A 24,719-nucleotide genomic window follows, 5' to 3' on the forward strand; every position below is an offset into this window, starting at 1 on the left:
ACAAGAGTGTTTGCTTTGGAAGAGTTTCCTCAGCTATTTCGAACAGCTGTCTTTATTACTCTCACCACTGGTTGGCTGGACAATTGTGAATGTTCGTGGATGATTTGCTGTTTGATAATCTTTGCAAAAGCTTGTTTATCCACAGATATTCCTGGGTTGTGCAACTTGAGCATCCGCTGGCTTTTTTGCCCAACAATGGCTGGCGTGTGCTGAGGGTAGGAAATAAAGTAAAAATACAGAGTTCGGAGAACGAATAGCTCTCAGTAAACCATAGTGCCAGCTCAGTCCAAAAACACAACAGCTTTTGCCTGATCAATAGGGCATCACAGCTGAAAACAAAGATGAAAAGAAAACTCTGCCTTGGCCCTTATTAAACACTGTGCTATAGAACCACTAAAGAAAGACCGTTGGGTCCTTTTATAGGAAGGATGGTTGAGTGGGTAAGGTCATCTGATGTGTTCAATTGATGGATTTGCCACAGCTTAGGTGGGTAATTTACAGCAGGTCAATTAATATCCTTGTGCATGAGTTGCCCCTCGTAAAATGGGGATATTAGCATTTCCATACCTCACAGGGGTGTTGTGGGGATAGCTACAGGCATCCATTAATGTTTATGAGATACCAGCCACCACAGTGATGGGTACTTTATAAGTGCCTGGATAGATTTCACAGTGACCTCAGCCACAAGATTCATCTGTTGCCTCTTGTGAAACGAAATCATGGAAAGCCTTTAGTACCAGTCCCCCCGTGCCCAGATTGAAACAGACAGCAGGCAGCTTCCTTGTGTATCTTTTCAGCTGGCTAGACAGTGAGAAGTAGCACAGAAAGTTCAACAGGGTCTTCCAGGTGATGCTGGGAATCTAATGAGAAGAGTTTCCCTCAGCCACCAGAACCTATGCCCCAGGGAATAGTGAAATTTGGATAATTTTTTGCGTGTTAGTATTTTTTTTTTTCCCCACTGAAAAACCAAGAGCCAAAGTTAAACTTCTTCCCCCCCTCAAGTGACTTGTAAACTCAGGTAACATCTTTAAGCAAGTAGATTTCTGAGTTTTCTGTCTTTTCAGTTAGCCATCTCTATGGATTTGGTCTGGTGAATGCGGAAGCTATTGTAATGGAAGCTAAGAAATGGAAGAAAGCACCCACCCAGCATGTCTGCATTGGAAGCTCAGACAGGACACCCAGGTGAGTGTTAGCTTCTATATGTTTCCCAGCAGCCGGACTGTGGGATGGCCTAAACATTGCAGCATGGGTAGATAATGTATAACCCGCATCATAATCACCGTCCGTTACAGTTACTGATCCTTACCTCTCACTGTGCTCTTCTATCAAGTGCCAGGCATTGGAAGTAAATTAGAGTCTGTGGCAGATCCTGCCCCTGCTGGCTGGACCTCACACACAGTGTGTGCCAGGTCACGCCGCATGGGGGAAGCCATTTTGAAGAGTACGCTGTTCCGTCCCCACCACCAGCGTGACCATGCCCAGTGCTGGATAGGGGAAATCCCTTAGAAAAGCAGACCTGTCCGGCTTAAAACTGGACAAATGGCCTGCTGTCTGTGTGTGTGTGTGTGTGTGTGTGTGTGTGTGTGTGTGTGTGTGTGTGTGTGTGTGTGTGTGTGTGTGTGTGTGTGTGTGTGTGTGTGTGTGTGTGTGTGTGTGTGTGTGTGTGTGTGTGTGTGTGTGTGTGTGTGTGTGTGTGTGTGTGTGTAGAGGGGTGAGTAGCTATGGCCCTAGGAGCTGGGCTTGAAATCTGTTTTGATGTGGGATGTGCGTCAGCTGCTCTCTGTGTGGTGTTTGACGTATTCATTGTGGCCAACTCTCATAGATTAATCGTGAGTCTTGTGATATTTGGTGTTTTTTTTCCCTGAAAACCCCAGCTCCTGGAGTCTTGTGATGACCTGAGAACCTCAGAGGGTTGGTTGGTTTGTTTACATTTCTAGCCCTTATGGTTGCAGAGAGAGGCTCGGAAAGGTGAAGCAAGTGCACTGTCACGGCTCAGAAACCAGAAGGCAAATAATACGAACCCACTATTTATTAGTGTTTTTTAATCTCATGATTTTTAAGTTAGTTTCATGATTTTTGGGAGGCCTGCCTTGTGATTTTTGAACAAATAATGCATATTGGATTTTTACATTTGCCTGTTGGTTTCAGAACCTGTAGGGATCACATATTTTTCGGTCTAAATGGAAGCTGCAATTCCCAGGGAGCTGTTCTCTGTTCAGAAGAGACCAAAGAAGATGATGACTTTCTGCTTCACCTACCATTTACTTTTCTAAGCACAGTGTCGTCCACTCTAGCAGTCTTACGACGAATCTTGGGGTAGTGGGTGCTTTTCTGAACACTGTCATTACCCCAAAGTTAAGGCTCAAGCCTGCGAACATTACCTGCGAACATTGCCTACAGGCTTACAAAGGGGAGGAAAACCCTTGAAGTACTCATGGTAGCAAACACTACTCCTGGGCGTGTTTGCAGGATCAGGCCCTTAACCATGGACTGTGGGTAGGGAAGTGAGGAAGCTGCTGACCTCAGAGGAAGAAGCAGAAGCTGGAAGGTCTGTGGCTGGAGCAGGGGACACCTGAGCCTGGCAATTTGGTCCAGTTGTGCAAAAATAAGGGCACCCTCTGATTTAGAAAATGAAGCCAGGTTTGTGTTGGTGAACAAAGATCCCGAGAATTGGACCTTTGGGTTGAGTGCCTTTTTTTCCCCCAGTGGCCTTGTCTCTTTTCTGACTTGCACCAATTAGGTAAAGATTTGTAGCACTGTCAGAAATGCTGTAGCAAGGGGCGAGGGTGGTTTGTTAGTTTGTCAAATCCCCATAACTTTGTAGTAGGAGCTTTTGCAGCAGTTCATCTTAGTGCTGCTCCAGATGCTGCATACAGACTGATGGCAAGACGCAGGAGATAAAATTTTCAAATACACCAGGTACAAGCCAACTCTGAGCCTTGTATTACTGTATAAACGTATGGGGATACTTTGATCTGCATGTGTTTGAAACGATGCTGTCAGTGAGACCATCCTCTAGCAGCTTGACTCAAATTCCTCTCTTCCAAACAGAAGCACAGCAATTGATGCTTGCAAACTGCCTGTTTTGCATATCGTTTTTATTCCCCTGTGCTTCAGTTATGATTTGCCATGTCTCCCCATCCCAGGGAGAAACCGCTGTTAAGGGTTATCCCAAATGGAGTGGCCTCTGTAGTGCCAGAGGTCTTCCGTTAGGGTAGCTGGACACAAGGGAAATGGTTCCAGAACAATGCATGTTGCGGGCAATGTCCTGAAATGAAGGACCATCAGGAAATACCTCAAATTCCTATGTACTAAAACTGGGAACAAAAGCTGTCTTCATCATACCAGAAGCCTTCGGCTGTGCTAAGATGGGGATGCCAAGAATTGGGCCCCATTTAGAGTAGCACTTCTCATACAACTTGTGCTAACCCTCTGCGCGAGATGTATTTTTTCACAGATACATGCATGTAAAGGCCAGAACAGACACGATCCTCTAGTCTGACCTCCTGCATAACACAGAGCATAGAATTTCCTCCTGCGACTCCTATCCTGAACCCAATAACTTGTGTTAGGCTCAAGCACATCTTCTGGAAAGGCACCTAGTCTTGATCTGAAGACACCAAGAGAAGGAGAATCCTACACTTCCCCTGGTAAATTAACCATTGGAACAATCATGATCACTGTTAAAAATTTGAGCCTTATTTCTTAGAATGTGCCTGACTTTAACTTCCAGCCACTGGCTCTTGTTATGCCGTCCTCTGCTAGATTAAAGAGTAAAGATTTAATCAGAGAAGAACGGACAACAATATATATGCTCTTTTGCTGGGATGTTAAATACTGAAGTAAAATGGGAGTGACAACAGTGTGAGTCTGTGTGTGTCCAAGTGTGTGTCTGTATGGGTGTGTCTTGGAGTAGGAGACCTCGCTAATAAATGTCCCACTGATCCCTCGTAAACTTGTCCTGGGCTGGCATTCCTGGTGTTCACTAGTTCAGAGTTTGCTGCAAACAGTGGAAAGATTTCAAAGTCAAGGGCAGGCTAGTTCTGTGCTCTGTGTTCTCTGAGGCCAGTTCATGGCTATTCACGTGCAATACGGATGTTTTGTTGGCCTTTTCCCCCTTTCCTTAGGCTTCATCCACAGTCTGCTGAAATCAATAGACTCCCATTCAATGGGCTTTAGATCAGGCCCTTCATGGAGAAATTCCTCCTTCTCTTCTTTGGTCCAGGAAATCTGTGCCAGCCCAGGCATTAACATTTCAGCCTGAATGGAAACAGGCATGTAAATGCTTTTCCTATTGTGGGAACTGATGACGAATATGGGCAGAATAATCTGCTGGACCAGATTAATGGATCTGGCTCTTAAAAAATCAAACTTCCTGGTAAGGCATTCCCTCATTTCCAGCACCAGTGATTTGCTAATCACAAGAGCATTATTTTATTGGAGAAAATAGAGACGGCAAAGTTAGGAATTTGTAGCCAAAGAAGTTCATAGAACAATGTATCTGATACAGACACTCATTTCAATCCAAGGAGAAATGTGGTCCCAATGATAATGATGATAATAATAATAATGAATAAAAATGCAAGTTTCTGACCCTTAACTCATAGATCTTCAAGACTTTTCACAAGCATCTTGTTACCACTGAGCACTAGTATACTGCGGCCAGCATTGATTTGTTGCTGTTTGCTGTAGAATAATAGGAAACAATGAGTAAACCAAACAAAACAGAAAGCTTGTTCTGGTTTCCAGACATGAACTGGGGAAACATAATTGAGGTTGGCAGGAAATGCTCCCAGATTCTTGTTTCATTGAGCAGCCCCTCTATCTCCTTGGTTAGCATGAGTATGTGGAAAGAGATGGGGAAAAATAAGATAAAGCTACAAAAGCAGTTTCATGTGGCTTGGCTTTAATTTTTCAGGAAGCTCTACCTTGTTGAAGGTGCCTGTGAATACAGCATTGCCAACCCCAAATGTTCAAAAATCATGAGTCAGGCTCACCAAAAGTCATGAGACTGGCTTTAAAATCATGAGATGATGTAAAAATACTAGATTTGGTGTTCTCTTTATTTGCCTTCTGCTTTATGAGCCTTTAGAGGGTACGGGGGTCACATTTTGAAGCTTTCTCCACAGCCACAAGGGCTAGGAACTTACTTTTTCTTTAAGAATAAAGGCTGAAATCATCACATATACACTTGACTCCAGGAGCTGGGGTTTTAAGGAAAACAATAATTATCATGAGACTCATGACAAAATAATGAGAGCTGGCAACACTGGGGAAGTTTCCATCCACCCACAGAGGTGTGGGTGATATAAATATCTGTGTTGCACACGTGCGAACGCACACACACAGAGGTAGAGAGGTATGTAGATATTTTTTGGAGAACGCAGAGATTTGCTCGGTGTCTCACTGATCGAGTTAAAAACAGTCCCTGCTCTGGAGAACAGACTGTCTACATTTAAACCTGCTATATGAGGGCCAGAAACAGACTAGAGGGAGGAAGGCCAAGGTTAACGTTAAGCTCCCATAGTTATGAGCGTACGCTTCTGGATGGCAAGGTTCCTACCGTTCTGCATTGTTTCTCTTAGGTGAGAGGACACATGACAGTTTTTCAGAGGGGTCTAAATGTGGTGAGGAAGGAGGCTTGTTAGGGGAAGAAGATGTTTTGTTTCAGTCGTGGGTTAGAGTTCTGTGTTCTTTCATCTTCTTCTGCAGGGGCCACTGAACTTTTCTCTTGCTCCAGGAACGTTCCTCTCATAGCAGAATGGATGTAGGGTTCTGCCTCTGAAGCTGATTATGTATCCCATGGGACCTAGGGAAAGCCAGGGGTTTACTGAGCTGCCTCTGCAAATATCTTCCTGCCTTGCCCATCAGGATGCCCCATCACACATCCTGGAGTCTGGGGGACTGATTCACGGCTGCGTTACTTCAGATTCACTTGGGTGCAACACCAGAGTGAGTTCAGGACAGTGTCGCTTCAGGACAGTGTCTTGATAGTTGGTGGGCGTGTCGTACAGGTTACTTCCCTGAAGTCAAGCACGACTGAATTCAGATTCTCTGGCCCAGTCCCTGAGGTTTAAATGCAGTATTCCTCTGGTTGGTGATATCCCAGAAATAGCTGGATTGCTACATCTTCAGGCCATTTTCGTGCCGCATTAAGTAATTTTTTACGGCTGTCTGAAGGAGTATGATGTTTTGGCCCTGCGGTGGTGTGCAGTGTTTCTGATTACTAACTCTCATCAACTTTTTTTGAACCCAGAAGAGGACTGGAAATTAGTCTGGCTGGATCCTGGTTTTCCAATCTTGCACAGAAACAGTTTGTAGCTAGTGAGGTCCAACATAATGTGGAACTGCAGTGGGCTGCGCATTGTTCCAAAATGTTTCCCCGTATGCTGCTGTGGTGGGTTGTCTGAGTGTTGCACAGGGGTATTGTAGAGCCTGAACGGATATATGTGGGACACCTACACGGCGATAGATTTCATGTATCATCTGTCTGCCTGAAAATTCGGTTTTGAGCTGGGTGCAAAGCCAGTCTGACGGCTCTGACGTGGTGGGTGATGTAAGGAGGGACTAGAGAAAAGCTGGGACATTCTGAATAGCCAGAGACCCAGGCTTTGGTGTAACCTTGTCTTAACTCGTGTCATATACTTAGACTGGAAGCTCTTTGGGGCAGGGGCCATCTTTTTGTTCTGTGTTTGTACAGCACCTAGCACAAGGGGGTCCTGGTCCATTACTAGGTGCTACGTATTATAACTAATATATAACAACCTTGGCTCTAAATAGAGCCTCTCCATGTAAAATACTATGTTCAAATGTCCATGTTACTGCCACTTTGGACCAGAAGGACTAGCTGATGGGTACTACCAAACAAGCCAAGATTATGAATTTTTGAAAAAAGTAATGAAGAGAAAGTCAGTTCCTGGTGCATGCAAATCATGTTTCCAAGTACTTAGAAACCCTCCGAGGGAATGACAGCATTGTTTATGACTATTTTGATCATTTTTTATGACTAAGGCAAAACAGAGCCAAGCTATGTCATCCCTGCGAGAATCCGAAGCATATGCCCAGCAGTCTCCCAAGAGGAATGTTGGGATATCAGAGAGAGACTGCTCCCTCCAATAAATTCCACCTTCACAACACGGCCGAGAATTTCACTGGGAATTAATCCTTTGGTGGCTGGCGATTGTGTCGTTAAGAATGTGCTCCCTTAAATTTGAAAATCTCAGTTGTAAGGGATCCTGTGACTGACATGAGCAAACATCCAGCCAGCTGGGCTGGCTTTGTAAAGCAGGATGTTAAGAGCAGTTGGTATTCTCCTGCGATCAGTAGCTCCGGGCCATGTGTTACAGACTCTTAGAACATGTGCTCTGTGCTTCCTCTGTGCTGGGCTTTCTTTTCTCTCGTGGATGAGAACTGCGGTGAACTAGCGCTGTGGACTCCACTCAGGATTAGGGAGTAGCCAGAAAAGTTGGATCAAAGGAAGGAAATCGATGGAGTTCTTTAAAGATTGTTTCATAATCTCCCAGCGCTGTGTGTGTGTCAAATTCTGCTGCCTTTCTGTCCGGGCAGACCCTGCCATGGTGTGACTCATTCACGTCTGCTGTCTGGGAGACAGGGTCTGAGGAGCCTTTTCAGGGGCCAGGGACCCTTTCCGCACTGCAGAGCCCCTCTTTGGGGATCCCTGTGTGCTGCTGGCACAGGCGGAGTCGGTGGTTCCCTCCACCTACTATTCAACTCCAGGAGTTGATACTGGGTGACTTCTCCAGCCCTGACATGGGTGTAATGGCTGTTTGCAAGGTTGTAAATTACTTCCATGCCCAGAGAACTCCCCAGAACACAGCTCGGGTGGGCCCCTCTTCTCTGCTGCCAGCAAGAAGCATCAGCGAGAACTGGCCTCGTAAAAGGCAGCAGAGCCAAATCAGTTGCAGCGAGCAGATTCCATCCACACGGCTGGTGTCCTATTCTTTGTGTAACTCAGTCGTTCCCCCCACCCCCGCGCCAACCCTGGTGGCACGTTCCTCGCCTTTCCATTGCAAACTCTCCTTTCTTCTCCTCTAGGAACATTCCTGCCAGCCTCACTGTGAGCAATGCCTGTGCCAACCACTACGACCAGCGCGTGGTGTACCTGGAGCACGTCGTTGTGCGCGTTACCATTGAACACCCTCGGCGCGGTGACCTGCAGATTCATTTAATTTCTCCTTCAGGGACGGAGTCTCAACTCTTGGCAAGAAGGTAAGAACAGCTGAATCCATGTGGCCATGCTGTTGCCAGGTTAACCTGGGCCTGGCTACCATCATGTTTTGAACTGTCATTTTAAAAGAAAGAGCAACTTTTCCCTCTTTCTCCCCCCTCTGACTCCAAAAACGTACGCGCTTGCCTGGGACATGGTGAATCTGCACGGGCCTCTCATGGAAAATGTCAGGCCAGTGGGGGAATTCAGCGGCCGGCTTAAACGAAATGTCATTTTGAAACAAAGCATTGAAACGATTCATTTTTGAAAATGTCCAAATGAAACACAGGACCTGTCTTTTAAAAAGGGAAACAAAGAAGATGTGGGAAATTATAGACCTGTCAGCCTAACTTTGATACTTGGAAAGATCCTGGAACTATTTATTATACAGTCAGTTTGTAGCACCTGGAGGATAATAGGGTAATAAGTAATAGCACTTTCTCTGACATGGTTACTGGCCTCGTGGCTGGGGGGAGTCTGAGTCATGATATTAGTAAGGCTTTTGGCACAGTCCCACATGTCAATCTCATAAACCAAGTAGGCAAATGCGGTCTAGATGAAAAGGTTCTAAGATGGGTGCATACTTGTTTGGAAGACGGCAGTCAAAGAGTAGCTCTCAATGGTTCGCTGTCGAAGTAGGAGGACATATCCAGTGGAGTCCTGCCGAGAGTGGTTCTGGGTCCAGTATTATTCAGTATTTTCATTAACGATGTGCATAATAGAGTGGAGAATATGCTTATAACATTTTCAAGGGACACCAAACTGGGAGGGGTCTCAAGTACTTTTGGAGGACAGGATTAGAATTAAAATGACTTTGAGAAAATGGAGAAATGGTCTGAAATCAACAAGATGAAATTCAGTATAGACAAGGGCAAAGTACTACACTTTGGAAGAACAAATCAACATGGGGAATAACTGGCTAGGTGGTGGTACTGCCGAGCAGGATCTGGGGGTTATAGTGGATCACAAATTGAATATAAGCCAACAATATGATGTAGTAGCAAAAAAAGACCAATATCATTCTGGACAGAAATGTATTAACAGGAGTGTCATGTAAGACACAGGAAGTAATTGTCCCTACTCAGCACTGATGAGGCTCAGCAGGCGCAGTGTGTCCAGTTCTCAGTGCCACGCTTTAGGAATGATGTAGACAAATTGGAGAGAGTCCAGAGGAGATCAACAAAAGTGATAAAAGGGTTAGAAAATCTGACCTATGAGGAAAGATTAAAAAGAACTGGGCCTGTTTAGTCTTGGGAAAAGAAGACTGAGGGGGACCCTGATAAAGTCTTCAGATATGTTAAAGGCTGTTATAAAGGGGATGGTCATCAATTGTTTTCTATGTCTGCGGAAGGTAGGTCAAGAAGTAATGGGTTTACTCTACAGTAGGGGATATTTAGGTTAGATATTAGGAAAACCTTTCTGAGGCTATGTCTTCACTGACGGCAGCAAATTCACCACCGTCAGATCGACTTATTTGGATCGACTGAGCAGTCAGTGAAGACCCGCTCAGTCGATCCAGAAATTGACGCATTAAGACCGCCTTCTCAAGTGACGTAGCACTGCGTCAACGGGAATGCGGTTCCTGTCGGCGCAGTGCAGTGAAGACGGCGCGTAGAACGGAAGCGCAGACAGTTACGCAAGTTTTTTGCATAGTTTGTGTAATTCCAGTTGACTGCTGCCAAATCTCGGAGGTAAGTGAAGATAAGCCCTAACTATAAGGGTAGTTCAGCTCTGGAGTAGGCTTCCAAAGGAGGCTGTGGAATCCCCATCCTTGGAGGTTTTTAAGGACAGGTTAGACAAATAAAACCCCATAGCTTTGATTCCTTGTGGCTCTTGCTTACAGCTTGCAAAGTGCTTTGCAGAACTTTAAATTACAGGATAGTGGCTGGTCCAGAAATCTAACAGGTGGGAATGAAGACGAAGTGGGGAAGTTGGCGTTAGGTCTATTTCTAAACTGAGTAACAGTTTTGGCCTTCCAAATTCTGTGAGTGTGTATGAGCCTCATCCTCTGGAGAGCTTTGAAGTGTTTACAGTCGTTAGAAGAATCCCAGACTGCCGTCTGGCTACTAACTCCCCAACACATTGTCGGGACTCTATTAACAACCTGCTGGGAGAGGAGGTGCCCTGCGCCATCAAGAGGTGGGATAAGTGTTGCACACGAGACAATCTCTCTGTTAAGATTCAGCCCGTTCTGTGGAAGAGCTTTGAGAACCCTGGCTTAGCTATGTCTACACTGTGCCACAGAGTGCGCCACGCTGTTAAACCCCAACTGCCCCATGTGGGGGCTGCTGGCATGAACGGAAAGGTAACTCGTTCATGTTAACGTTGTCCTCTTTCAAACAACACTAAGTTAAGGCAAGCTAGGTACCTTTCGGTTCGCGTCAGCCGTGTCCACACGGAGCAGTTGGAGGGCATCACTTGGGTGCACTCTGCAGTTTGCGCCCTCGTAATCCGCACTGTGGTGCGGTGTAGACAAGACCTTAGGGTGCATGTCTCTTAGCACCTCGCAGCGCTGCCTGTTTAATTGTCGCGAGTAACGCACTGACGCTACTTTCCAATTACAGACCATTCGATACCTCTAACGAAGGATTTAAAAACTGGGAATTCATGACCGTCCATTGCTGGGGGGAGAAGGCAGAAGGGGAATGGACTCTGAAGATCTCTGACACGCCATCCCACGTGCGCAACCCGGAGAGACAAGGTGAGCACACAGCGTTGTCTTTCTGGATTGTCACGGCGTAGTGTCCAAGTTGCTGATGAGGTATGATCATCCTCATTCACTGACTGTGTCGTAATTGATGAAAATGTTTGTGTTTACATGGAACACTGAGAGCAAGGGTTTTCAAACTACTGCGCACAGGCTGCATCCAGCCTGCCGACACATTTTGACTGGCCTGCTGAGTCTGCTCCGCCCTCCTGGGCCCCCCATTCCTCTCCCATGTGATGTGGGCCAAGCGCCCTGGCCAGGAGGAGCCGCTCCGGCCCACCATACGAGCAAGGCTAAGTGACGTGGCCCTGGCAGCTGAAAGTTTGGGGACCCCTGACCTAAAGTGATGGTCTCAACTGGTTTCATGGGGTATAATTTTGCCACAATTCTTAAGGCAAATGTTGCAACACGAAGGACGTTACTGAGCACAGTTTCAAATGTAGGTGCATAAAACTAGGTACCTGCATCTATACCTAAATCAATTGTTCTCCTCTCCCACTGCGCGTATGGCAAGAAGTAATCACCTTAGCTTGCAGCAAGGAACAATTAGGCTACATATTAGGAAAAGCTTCCTAACGATCAGGCTAGGTAAACACTGGAACAGGTGACCTAAGGGGGTGGTGGGATCCTTGTCACTGGAGGTTTTTAAGAACAGGTTACACAAATACCTGTCAAGCACGGTCTAGGTTTACTCAATCCTGCCTCAGCACGGGGGGCTGCACTAGATGTCCTCTCGAGGTTCCTTCCAGCCCTACATATCTATGATTATATATTTAGGACTCGATGTGATGAAATCTGGTGGAATTCTTTATGCTGAAGGGGTTGGCAAACTTGCCTGTCAAATGATAATCTAAGAACTAATTGTAAAATTAGCGTTATAGTGAAGTTGAATGTGCTAAAACCAAAAATGAAGGTTCCAAAATCAGACTATAAGGGCTCAAAACAAAGACATTTACAAGCTGTAATTTATTTATTTGGCTCTAGGAACATCTCTCTGCAGTGGGGATGGTTGAGTAATGTCGTGAAGAGAAAAAGTCCTTTCCCGCCACAGCTCTCAAATGTTGTAATAGTGTTTCTTTCCAGGCAGTTAGGAATGAAGAATACCTGACCAAGCAGTGGTTATCCGTGTAAACTGTGGGTGAAGTTTCACATCCAAATTATCACTGGTCTAGATACTGGAGTAGAGGCGTCTGGTGTAAATATTAATTGTGTACAGAGGTGTTTGTGATTTTCTGGAGGAAGCATTCTAACTCCCTTTTTAGTCAGATAATTCAAAATGTAATACACGTACACAGATCTATTTTGCCTCCATCAAATTTTCAGCTGGCCTATAAAAAAAAAAAAAGATAGCAAATGGTAATCTGATGACTCAGGGTGCACTGTTATTAACGGGCACCCCTTATGGTGCTTCTCATTTTGAAAGTGCTCTGCAAACATGGAGTAATGGAGAAGCAGGTAAGTAAGTATCATTGTCTCCATTATACAGATGGGATGTGAAACTGGGCGCATAGGGAGTCTGTGTCAGAGTCAGGATTAGAACTCAGGAGTGGAGCTGGGCAATAAAAAAAAATGCATCTAATCCATGCACTTCAAGCCTGGGTTCAGGGCTCATCCCATGTTGCAAAACTGCAGGGAAGATGTTGATATAGCTGAGAAATCTGAGAGTTCCCCTTGCCATCCTTGCAACACCCCAAGCCTGCTGGTCTCCCTACCATCCATTTGCAACCTGAACAGCTACTCCTCCACTTAATTGGAAGAGTCCTTCTGTTTGTCAATGCTTTCTCTAAGGGGACCCTATCCTCACTCATTGCTGCTTTCTGTGGGTATTGTGACCCTTCCGTGCCTAGGGCAGCCACCTGAAAATGCCAAGGTCAGGGCAGGCTGTAAAACGGAGAGCAGATTCTCCCAGCACTGGTGGGTGACACTGAAATCAGGCTTCCCAACCAGCCACAAACTGTGCTTCTGATTCCCCCAAACCAGTTATCAAGAAGCCAGTATACAAATACACACAGCCCCCTTTACTGCATTTCAGTCTTCGGCCCCCAATCAGCCACTAGGTCCAGTAAAGAGACCAGTCATTTAAACTCTATGATCTTTACTAAAAAGGTCAGCCACGGTACCAGATCAATATGAGTTTGGATCTTACCCAAAATACCATGCTGCCAGCCAATCCTTTAGTAACTAAAACTAAAGGTTTATTATAAAAATAAAGAAACAAACCATCAGAGAAATGTTAAAGGATTAGAGCAATCAGATACATACAAATGATTTGAAAGTCCTTATATATCAGGTTTCTAGAAGGATTGTGGAGTTTGCAGGCTTGTACAGTTCCTCTGGTGTATCTGGATGGGTCTTAGTCCTTTGGTTCAGTTGCAAGTGAATTGATCCAGAGGTAGGTATGTGTCTGTAGCTGAACAGGAACAAAAGACAAAATGGTTTCCCAGGCCACTGCCTTATATACCCCCTGACCCTGGCCATGCTGTCTTGTGGAATTTTACAGGCACCAAAATGGAGTTCAGAGTCACATGAGCAAGTCCTGCTGCCTCCTCATGTATGTCACTAGTTCCTTCCCCGGGCCCCTTGCATCTGTGAAAGTTTCGATGGGCCATTAAGCAGGCCATTGTTCTGCCGCCACCCTGTCTGGGGTGTATTGTATACAGCACAGTTTGAAACACAGATACATCAAATATGTCCATAGCTTCCATTGCACATATAACACATGAACACAAGTACTACCATTTTACTTAGCACATTACAGCCTTTCTGACAGTACCTGCCATGGCATGTCTTACATGAATTATTACGATTTTGACACATTGATGTTAACCAATATGACAAATGCCCCCCCTCCCCTCAATCCAGCCAGCGTGACAGGTATGTCTACACGACAGTGGCTGTGGTGCTGCAGCTATGTTGCTGTGGTCTAGACATTTCCTCCATTGACAGAAGGGGTTTTTCCTGTGGATGTAGGTTATCCACCTCTCTGAGAGGCAGAATTCTTCTGTCACCCTAGTGCATCTACCGTGGGAATTAGGTCCACCTAACTAAGTCACAGAGGGTGGGAAATTTTTTACAGCCCTGAGTAATGTGGCTAGCAACACTCACGTTTAGGTATGGACCAGGCCTAAAGCTGGGTGGTCCTCTTCTTAGGAACTAGCCAGCTCCCAAAACCCAATAGGATCAAGAGAGGATGGATATGAAGCTGTCCTGTAATCATTTATGAATGCTGGTTAATGGGAATGGTGTTTACTGTATGACTATGTTGGTTAACTCAATAAGGGCTATCTGGAATACAGACGGAAAGGAGAAGCCCCAGATAGTTGCTTCTCCACAATCGCAGAAGAGTTGTTAAGGGACAAAGCCAGAACTATTCATTTTGATTCGGTCTGTGGCCAGCCTGTGAAGCTGGTTTGACCAGAAATGGCCAAGCCCCGGCAGATACAGGAGAGCAAAGAACTCTGGTAGGGTATAAAATGAGCACTTTCTTGGGGGCACGGACCTAGACTGAAACCTCACTGAGACCCAGAAACCCACTGGGAGTGTCTGGAGAAGCTAGGCCTGCCTGGGTCACCATGGTGGGATAGCAGGACTCCAGGTAATGTAGACTGTTTGGTGTCTTAAAATGTTCTGTTCCTACTGCTAAAATAGCTGGTTTTAAATAGGCTGTGTGGTCACTGGGTGTCACTGGTCACAGCCTCCCAAAGGGAAGAACCACCGGTCCCCGAGCCCAGTTGGCCCTTCGGTGACATGCGATAGGCATGGACAGGGCATTGAACCCAGGGCGAAGAATGGGAGACTCGCAAAATGATGAGACAGGTGAGGGCACAAGGCCTGACACCTGAGAGGGGTGGACTCAGAAGCCTGAGGGGGCTCAGAGGAGCAGTAGCCCCATAGTCAGGACAGACACAAGCAAGATGGTGGTTCTGTTATTCTCATTACCCGTCCCTTATTGTCTGTTTGAACTAACCCATCTCTGCCCTGCTGCCGGGTTACAATCGTACAGGATATTCTCCAGTGTTGTGGCAAAGCCCAAAGCGTTCTCCTCGCCTCTCCAGAGAACTCGGGGGCTGTGACGCTTCAGGCAGGTTGAGGCATGTTGTCGGTTTAGCGCCCTGCTGCTCGTTCCCTGCTAACAAGCACAGCTGTAGAAGACTTGCCTCCGCTTGTCTGCTGTCGTCCCAGTGCCGGCTGCTTTGGTAGGCTTTTCAACAGCCTGGCTCAGGGATAGCCTCGCAGCCTCCGTCCCCGTGTCTCATCTGCAGCGTGGCGGTGCCGTTTCGTCACGCTGTCTCCCTCAGAGCAGAGGCAGACAGCAGTGCGTTGGCTATTACAACGGAGAGTGTGGGCCCAGTCCTGCAGTTCTTTTCGAGGTGAAACGCCCATCACACAACCCCGGGTACAAGGAGCATGGAGTTGATAGAGCTCTGGTCCCAGAATCATGGTGACCTCATTGCTGATGCAGAGGCAGCAAGGTCCAGTGGGTAGGGCACTGGAGCGGGCATCAGAAGAACTGACTCTGTCACTGACCTGTTGGGTGACCTTCGGCAAGTTACTTCCCTGCCTTGTGCCTCAGTTTCCCCTCCCGTCCTTTGTCTGTTTTGGTTGTAAGTGCTTTGGGGTGAGCCTCAGGAGCTGCTGCTCTCTGCCCTCCCCTTATGCATCCCAGGTGGAGAAAGCGGCCTGGATGCAGGGAGCCCGAACTTTGCTCCTCACCCCAGCAATACCAGCTGTTACATGCATGCAGGTCAGTTTCCACAGGTGGGTGCAGGGGTGCTGGTGCAGGGGTTAGGGGTGAAGGCGGAGTGGGGAGTCCACGAGGGCCAGGGTAATGGGGGGGCACACAGGCGCTGGGGGGGTCGCACTCAGAGGCTTGCTGTATGAAAGGGGTCACCAGTACAAACAGTGTGAAAACCCCCGTGATAAAGGGCATGGAGAGGGAATTGGCGCAATCTCCTGTTAACGGACAGTCACCAGTGAGGTAACTCCATTGCAGAGACACCTCCACTCGGGGGGGCATTCGTCCAGTTTAAACCGGGCAGTCCTCTTTTTGGGTGGCTGGTCCCCTCTCCGGCACTGAGACAAAACCCAAACCAATGTGGTTTGGTCTGGTATCGGCCAGGGGACACCATTTTGAAGAGCGTGCATGCGAGGTCACGCTGGCAGGGGCGGGCAGGCCCTCAGTTGCCCTGTGCGTGCAAGATCATGCCGGTGTGGGCGGGCCCAGGCCATTCTCAGAAGTACCAGCACATCTGGTGTTCCGGGAATGCGCGAGCGGCCACCCTACCTCCAAGGTAGGGCACAGAATTAGCAACTGGAGGAACAAACGCCGTTCCGGAGTGTGCATGCCGGGTGAGATGGTGCCTTTTTGTGCACAAGGCTTTTGGCCTCTGTTTCTATCCTGTATCCACTTCCAAGATGAATATTATCTTTGTCTACTCCCGATCCCATGGGCTAATTGGTCTTGTAGGAAGTAGGTCGTATTGCAACACACTAGCTTTGTGGGTCGGTCTTACCATGATGTTCTCCATTAAAGACATTCCTGCATCAGGACATCTGTGCCTACAGGCCCTGTTACGAAGACACACAGAGCTATCCTAACATTGCGCTGGCTCCTGTTTTCCTTGCAGCAGTTTCTTGGGTGTTAACCATTCATTCACATTTCACATAAAGCACTTGTGTAAATCGCTGTCGCTGGTGCAGATATTTCTTCCTCCCCCCAGCAGTTTACAGTCCTGTGGAGAGATGACATTTACAAGCCCTCATGTGTTATGGTTGGGAGGCATCCTCCCCTCCCTGGAGAGTCTTCAGTTTTCCCCTTCCCTGAATTTCTGGCTTCTCAGCCACGTCCACGTGGCCGGAAAGCTGTTAATGATGTTTAGAGTTTCTGTTTCTGTTAATACAAAAGGGGGTAGTATTCTCAGAAACTCACTCTTTGACTACAAGTCAGTGAAAGTGCAGATTAGCCTTAAACACCCCAAATCTGAATATCATTTAAAAACCCATGGATAGCATTAAATAAGGGACAATGGCTTGGACTTGTGCCGTATGCCCATGCAAGGGAGTAAGGACCCTCAGAGGGTCAAAGCCCATTGCAGGTGTAACCCACACCCACTCCAGCGGAGCCCCATAGAGGTTGATGAACCTTCTGTGGCCTTGTCCAACCAAGCTGGGAGTTTGAGCTCATAGAGCAGAGTCTCCTGTGTCTAGAGAGAGTTTGTAGGTTCAGTCCCCATTGCCAATGGCCCACCTGGGAGTGTGGCATGGCATAACACAGGCTGCCCTACTGAGACCTTGGGTCTGGCTGCTGCATGCTTCTGCTAATTGCCTCCCCACAGCAGCTGGGCAGCAGGAGGTAAGAGAAGGGCTGAGCTCCAGCATCCACACATCCACGCACACTGCTGTGCAGCAGAGCCCTGCAGCGGGACCTGCTCCACTATAGCAGGAGTGGGTAAAATGTATTTTGCTGCGGGCGGGATTGGCGGGGCAAGAAAAGCCAGCTGCGGCAATTTGCAGGGAAGCACTAACTCTCCCGGCAGTGTGTCATAAAGAGAGTCTCAGCAATGCAAAGCAAGTGGGGGTTTGTTTTTTTAAATAAAGATTTTAATACATAAATTTAAGCGAGGGATAGAAGGAGATTTGAGGTCTATTATAACAGGAGTTAAAGTATTTTTACATGGTTTAAGCAAGATTTGTTTTATTCATTTTAGTGGCAAGAATTGTGTCTGAATTCCGTTTATATATATATTAACAGACTTTTTTTTAGTAGCTTGGGAGAATCTGTCTCTCTTGTGGGATTTGTGGGATCTAAGGTTTCTGCGGGTGGGAGCAGGGTAAAAATGCAAGAAATAACGCGGGAATGGGTGGAGTGTATGGGAATGGATGGGTATTGCAGCGTGAGACAGGAGTGGGATTAAAAAAATAGTCCTGTACAGGGCTCTACTGTGTGGCTGCAACAACAGCGGCATAGTGATGTGCTGCTGGCGTAGGCTATTGAAGTATGTGTAAAGGGAAGCATATATGAAAGTATATGCAGGCTGGGGACCCGTGTCTGGCTCCTCACAACCTATCTCACCCATAAACTCTGCGGGGAGAGGTTAGACAGCACCACACAAGATGACAAAACATTTCTTAGCTGCTTTCGGAGCGAATTTGTTCTATGAGCTGGAGGATTAATGCTGAACTCTTCCCAGTTCAGACTTCCGTACGCTTTCCTGTTTAATGTTTGCGGGCATGACACAGTCAGTCCTTGCTTTAAATGTTTTTAAGCAGGTGGATTTTTTTGGTCTTTTCTCATACAGCCTAAAGAACCTTGTGAAACAAAAAGCCAAGGTATTTGCATGTCAGAAATTTGTACGCCCTTCCTGGAAATGAAGGGATTAGTGGACCTGTTTAAAACCAAATGTATCAGAGGCTTGAACTGACTTGCCTCCCAGTGTGCTGGATGGGGATTTGAAAACACTTCTTATTTACGCTTGCCATGCTGAAAAGGGGACAGCAGCACTTTTTGGGCTATCCATCAGTGCATCCCCGAGGCTTCACCTTGAAATGATCACAAGCCAACTGCACAGAAGCAATGAGAGTGCTATAGCTCTGAGCTGAGGAGAGGACATTGTCTGGCGATTGCCCCCTGCCTTCCGAGTGATTCCTGTCTCTGCCCCTTGATTCTGGGTCGCACTGGGCTGAGAAGGAGACTCCAGTAATCAGAAAAACGATATCTAGAGGAAAGGCCCCTCCGTCTCCTTTCTGTGGAACTGAGTCAGGCGAAGGTGGTTCCTTCTCAGGCCCCCATTATCTACACTCGAAGGCCCCGATCCTACGATTGCTAGTTCGTGGGCAGACTGCTGCATCTTTGTGCAGCCTCATTGATGGTGCTCTGACCCCCGGTATGTCAGGCGAGGTGCCTAAATATGGACCATGGGACCTAACTTCAGGCACCCACAGTTTGAAAATGCTGCTCCTCCACCCCCTTTGGGCCCTGGCCTCCCACTCTGTGAAACAGGCTAATCTTCGTGTTCCATTTGTAACGTGATTTGAACGCCTCTGACGACAAGTGCAGGATCAATGGGTTGTCCATATTATTCCTGCTGCTGTTTAACTCCGGATGGGATCCCTGCTCCCGACTACTCAAGCTGTAAGAAATTCAAAATGCTTAATGAAAGGGAACAGGTTTTTAAAAGTTCATCAAGGAACTTGGGGCTAAGAGGGCAGGGACTGAAATCCACCTTCCGCGATGGCTGCTGGGTGACTGCAATCTAGTTTTATTTCTTCTTTCCTCCTAAACAGTTTCCCTGCCAGGTATGAGCTCTGTGTCCTCTTGCCAAAATGTCTCAGGCCTTGCCTGTACAGGGAAAGTTGCGCTGTTTTAAATGAACCTGAATCTGTTTTTGAAGCGGTTTAGTTAAACTGGTGCAAACCCCTGTGTGGACATACCTTTCAACTTCTTGCTTAGTTTTAAACTGATTCCTCAGTGATGTAGGCCTGATCTACACACAGTTTTTGAACCAATTTAACTATTCTGGTTAGGGGTGTGATTTTCTAAATCAGTACAGTCACTATAATGGTATAAAGATGCCCCATACCAGTGTAACTTTTATTTTCCTTCCATTACAGAAATAAGATATACTAGTATAAGCACCTTTATACCAGTATAAACCAACATTGGGGCGTTGTAATGCTTTAACTGTACCAGTATCGTTAAAGTGGTGCAATTTTTTGTATGGATAAGCCCTTAAACGAAACTGAAATAAGCCACTCTTAAACTAAAATGAGTGTGTCAACGCAGCCTTTTGCACCTGTTTAACTATACTAGTTTAAACTCACACCTTAAGAGAGCTGTACAAATAACAGAGTTTTCAGTTCACTGGCTCTTCTGACAAATTGAAAAAAAAATGTTTCCGATTGAACCAAAAATGACATTTTCCAAAAATTTTGGTGAACTGAAAAGTCAAAACTTCGTTTTGGGTCGAATGAAACATTTCACTGTGACAAAATCAAAACACTTCATTTCAATTTTGACTACTTCAAACATTTTTTATTACTTTCTAATTAAAACTGAAGGAAATATTATGAAAAATTGTTCTGAACCAAAAAATCAAAATGTTTCATTTAGAAAATGTTGAAATTTAAACATTTCAGTTTTTTCACATTTTTTTTTTTTTTTACCAAAACAATTTGGTGAAACCGCTACAAATTCATGAAACATTTTGGTATCACCAAGTCTGTACTTTTCATCAGAAAAAGGTTTTGGCTGAATAATGTCACCCAACTCTAACCCTAAATTAAACCGTTTTAATCTTCTCGTGTAGACAAGACCTCTTCTAGACATTGCTTTGCTTCTACTGCTGGAGGTGCCATGTAATTTGTTCTCATTCACTCCTGAGCCTATTCATTACATTTAATCAGCTCTATAGTGTATATTTTCCACTCGATGCAAGTTACTTCTGTCTGAGCAAACCCAGAACAATCTGCTGATGTTTCTTCCTTGTGTCTTGGTTACAAGCCCGTGGTTTTGCTTGTTCAGTTCTGTTTTTAAAAATCAATTATGTTAGGGAAAATTCCTCTGTTTAGAAGATTATTTTTAGGGCTGTCTTCAACAATCTTAGGGTGTTTGTAGATGCCCTTGCTCTAGAACAAAAATAAGTCTTATCTCAAATTATAGCTTTTAGAGTTAACGGCTCTCTCTATGGTTCAGTTGTTAAACAGCTAGTGAAACTGCAGGTTATCACACAAGAGTTAAAGCATTAAAAATTCCCTGGCTGTTTTGAACTGCTACCTTAATTTAGTCCAAAAGCTCAGTGGTCTAGTAAAGATTTGTATTGAATGATCTGGCTTGTGCTTTCTTGGCTACTTTTATACCTCACACATTCTAGAAGTATGACATTTCCTGGCAATGCTACTGCAAGTCTGAACTCCTGGGTTCTAGTCCTTGTTTCCACTGCTGCCTTCCTGTGTGACCCTAGACTAGTTACTTTTACTTCTGTGCGCCTCGGTTTTACCAGCTGTGAAATGGGTGAACTTATGCCTACCTGACAGCAGTGGCTTGAAGACTTGCTGATCAATCTTTGTCAGGTGCTTTGAGAAGTGGAGGGTGCTACGGAAAGGTGACATGTCAGCTTATTTGTGACTGTCGGGTCTATTGCAGGGAAGTTAAAGGAATGGAGTCTCATTTTATATGGAACAGCCGAACACCCTTACAACACAACGGGTTCCCATCACTCCCGATCGAGGATGCTGGAGATTTCAACGTCCAAAATGGAACCCTCTAAAGCAGCGGTTTTCCAGAGTCAGCTGGAGGTGGTGGAAGAGGAGGAAGAATACACAGGTAAAAACCTCTTGCTTTGTTTCACTCTCCACTGAGCATTGCTTCCCTGCATGGTTCAGTACCTGTCAGTGTAGACGTAGACATTTTGTGCTGTGTTTATCGCTTGTTTCCTTTGGGAGGCGAGGAGAGAAAAAGGAGAATGGAAATCCTTATCCTACCTGGCTTACTCAGCCTGGCCTCTGTCACCACCAGATTCAGCCCTGGGGTACATGGCAACATAGGAGGTGCCAGACTGGAGGTCCAGCTCGTCTAGAATCCTGTCTCTGACAGCGGCCACGGCCAGCACCAGCTGATTGAGAGGAAGGTGTAAGGACCCCACCATAGTAGATATAGCAGAATCTGCCCCTCTCATTAAATCTCATTCTAGTTTCTAAACATACATCTACAGTGCAAAAAAAAAAAAAAAATCCCATGGTAGTGAGCATCAGAGCCAGGTCCACCGACTTGGGTTCATGGAGCTCGCACCGTGGGGCTAAAAATAGCAATGTAGGCGTTCAGGCACAGCTGGAGCTCTGGCCCTGAGACCCTTCCTGTCCCTGAGTGTCAGAGCCCGGCCCCCAGCCTGAGCAGGAATGTCTACACCGCTACCTTTAGCCCGGTAGCACGAGCCGTATGAGCCCCTGGCAGTTGACCTGGGTTCTGAGGCTTGCTACTGAGGTGTGACGTTTCGGTTTTTTGGCAGTGTACACATCACCTGATAGTTAGAGATTGGCCTGAACCCTAAAGCAGGAGGCTTGTTATCCCTGCCCCCAAAATTGCTGTTTGTGGTTAATTTCTTTATTAATTTCCATAAAGAAATAGACAATTAAAAGTAGAAAAAAGGTAAATGACTGACAGCTTGTGTGTGTTTCCAAATACTGCACACTTTGTGGGCTCGCCAATGGAATGACGCAGTTTTACAACTCGTCAACGGTGCCAGACCAGATCATACACAGCCAGGCAATACTACGTAGACATAACATGTTAGGGTGGGGGGAACAGTAATAAAGTAGCAGAAGAAACGTATGAATCGGAAGAGGAAGGAAAGGGGATTGGGAGTGGAGGGGGGAGAAGAGGGGTTCGCTGGAGTGGAGATCTGGCATTCTTTGAGCCATCGCAACGTTTTTATCCAAATCTATCTAGAAATAGGATCCAAATGTCTTCAGGTTGGTATAATTGCTCTCTGTGGCGGCTGCTAATGCGGAGACTCTTACTACTGTTCTGTTCTGGGCATACGCTTACTCTTTATTAACATTAATTATGACAACTCTGGATGTTCTTGTTAGCTGTATAAATGTCCAGTCCTGGTTTGAATCTTGCTACATTTTTGGCCTCAATGGGTATGTCTACACTGCAGTGTAAGCCCAGGGTTCAGACTCAAGCCTAACCCCCCTTCTGCCTACACACAAATCACACTAACTCAGGGCTCAGACCCGGGGTCCCAGGACCCTGTGGGAGTAGAGGGTCAGAGCCAGAGTCAAGCCAGGACCCAGGGTTCAAGCCCTCTTACTGTGCAACATAGATGCAGCCCCACTGCACTCATGCTCTGGGAGTCTGGCAAAATTATCCCACAGGTCGACTTCCTTTGTCCTCTGGACAGTCAAGTTTGGTGGACAGTGAAGATTTCCCACACTGCACCACGACCAAAGAGCTAAAATTGCCTTATTTTGGGAGGGCACTAGGAAGTCTGGAATGTGGGTGGTTGGACTTGGACCACCATAATGCAGTGCAGATGCTGGGGCCCCACACTGGGCCCCAGGGTTCAACGGTTCCTAATGTGAGGTGACGAATGAGTGTAGACGTTCAAGCTCCAGGTTAACAAACCTGGGGTATGCTAACTCAAGTTCTATTCACCCTGGGCTTACGTTGCCATGTAGACAGATCCAATGACTTCCTGTGGCAATGAGTACCACAGGCTAATGACATGGTGTGTGGAAACGTAGTTCCTTTGCTTGGTTTTGAGTTTGCCACCTTGTTCGTTGAGTGGGTGCATGTGAATGCAGCTGTGTAGCCTCTGCGCCTGGGAGAACAGGGACGCAGCTGTGGCAATGCCATCTCGTCTGGAGTCTTGCAGAGGCCAGCAGGACTGACAGAACACACAGCAATGGGGTGAAGCACCACTGCAGGATTTCTGAGCCACACTGGAAAGCTTACTTAAGCCTGCAGCTATAGAGGGTGCCCGGGAGAAGCTTATGAATGCTGCGAGGCTGTAAGAAAAAGCCCCAGTTTACTAACGGAGGTCGGTGAAAAATGTGTCCTGGCCTGATGGTCACATAGGGTGTATCTGCGATTCAGGCCGAGGGGGGATTGGAGCACAAGCAGAAGTAGCGTGTCTCGCACTGGCATGGCTACAAGTTACAGTGAAGTCACGGTGCTGTGGGCTTCAACGCGGGCAGTATGAGCAGGCCAGGGCCCGGGTCCCTCATATTGATAATCTGTACTGAAGTCTATGCCCCTGCGTCTACACTGCTATTTTTAGCCATGCAACCTAATGCAGGTACATCTACCCATGCTGCAGTCACACGTCCAATTGCAAGAGGCTCAGAGTCCCTTTACATGTCTTTATGGCCCCTTTCCATTTCCCAGATCAGTGTGCAGGGGCCTAGTATAAATGAGAATCAGTCCGATCCATCTCCACCCACTGACTTTCATCTCATTATGGTTGTTCTTCTTTATATTATGGTATTGTCTGGAGATAGTCCCTGCCCCCGGCAGCTTACAGCCCAGGTGACAATTGCATTCTTGCCTTGTAATTACTGTTTCAGAGCCATGATTGACTAGAGGAGATGAGCGAGAGAGAAGGACAGCCGAAAAGAAAATTCTCTCTAGGGCATAAACTTGTATAATCACATGCAAGACCTTTAGCAACAAATGTGACACAGTGAATTGACAAGATGCACCCAGAAGAAAAGCTATTTCAGGATTTCATTGAATAGAAATCTGTTCTTTGGGCCTTTTAACATTGCACCTAAATGATTAGCAAGAAAAACTGCATAGCTTTGGTTTGGCAAATGCTCTTCGTATAAATAATATGGCTGCTAGATAAATGTTGGGCTGAATTTTGAACGTACACATCTCTTAATTATGCAGCACCTTTCTGCAAACGAACAAAACTGACAATTCATGAGTCAGTAAATGATTTACTTAAATAATTTTGGATTGAATTAACACACCTTATACTAAAACTAGCTGTCTTTTCCATCTTGTTCCACAAAACACTGAATTATTTGCACTCTAATCTGCTATGTTATTTTTCTTGTGGTTTTATAAATTATGGTGCGGTGCAATGTGCGAGTGGATAGTTTTTGGATATCTCTATAAAAAGTTCTATGTGAGCTGGGCAGCTTAATTCTTAGTACACGTCACGACTGCCTTGGTCTAGACTCTAGCTAATGAAGCTGTAATGAAATTGGACTATGTGGAGAGCTCTGTGTTCGCCAGCTAATTTTGATAGTAAACCATTCCCACACCCTTTTCCTTATGTG

General features: G+C 46.2%; 1 protein-coding gene across 1 annotated transcript in view; it reads left to right on the forward strand.

Moving 5' to 3' along the window:
* PCSK6 (proprotein convertase subtilisin/kexin type 6) overlaps positions 1-24,719 on the forward strand; it is a 120,583-nt gene that overhangs the window by 73,666 nt on the left and 22,198 nt on the right. The window contains exons 11-14 of the mRNA XM_067555586.1: positions 1,065-1,182; positions 8,056-8,229; positions 10,792-10,928; positions 21,076-21,255. Coding sequence (XP_067411687.1) covers positions 1,065-1,182; positions 8,056-8,229; positions 10,792-10,928; positions 21,076-21,255 — 609 coding nt within the window. The remainder of the gene's footprint in view (positions 1-1,064; positions 1,183-8,055; positions 8,230-10,791; positions 10,929-21,075; positions 21,256-24,719) is intronic.

The sequence above is a fragment of the Emydura macquarii genome, unplaced genomic scaffold (genome assembly GCF_026122565.2).
Source record: "Emydura macquarii macquarii isolate MOO-44397 ecotype Brisbane River unplaced genomic scaffold, CSIRO-AGI_Emac_v2 contig_1644, whole genome shotgun sequence".
NCBI classification, from domain to species: domain Eukaryota; kingdom Metazoa; phylum Chordata; order Testudines; family Chelidae; genus Emydura; species Emydura macquarii.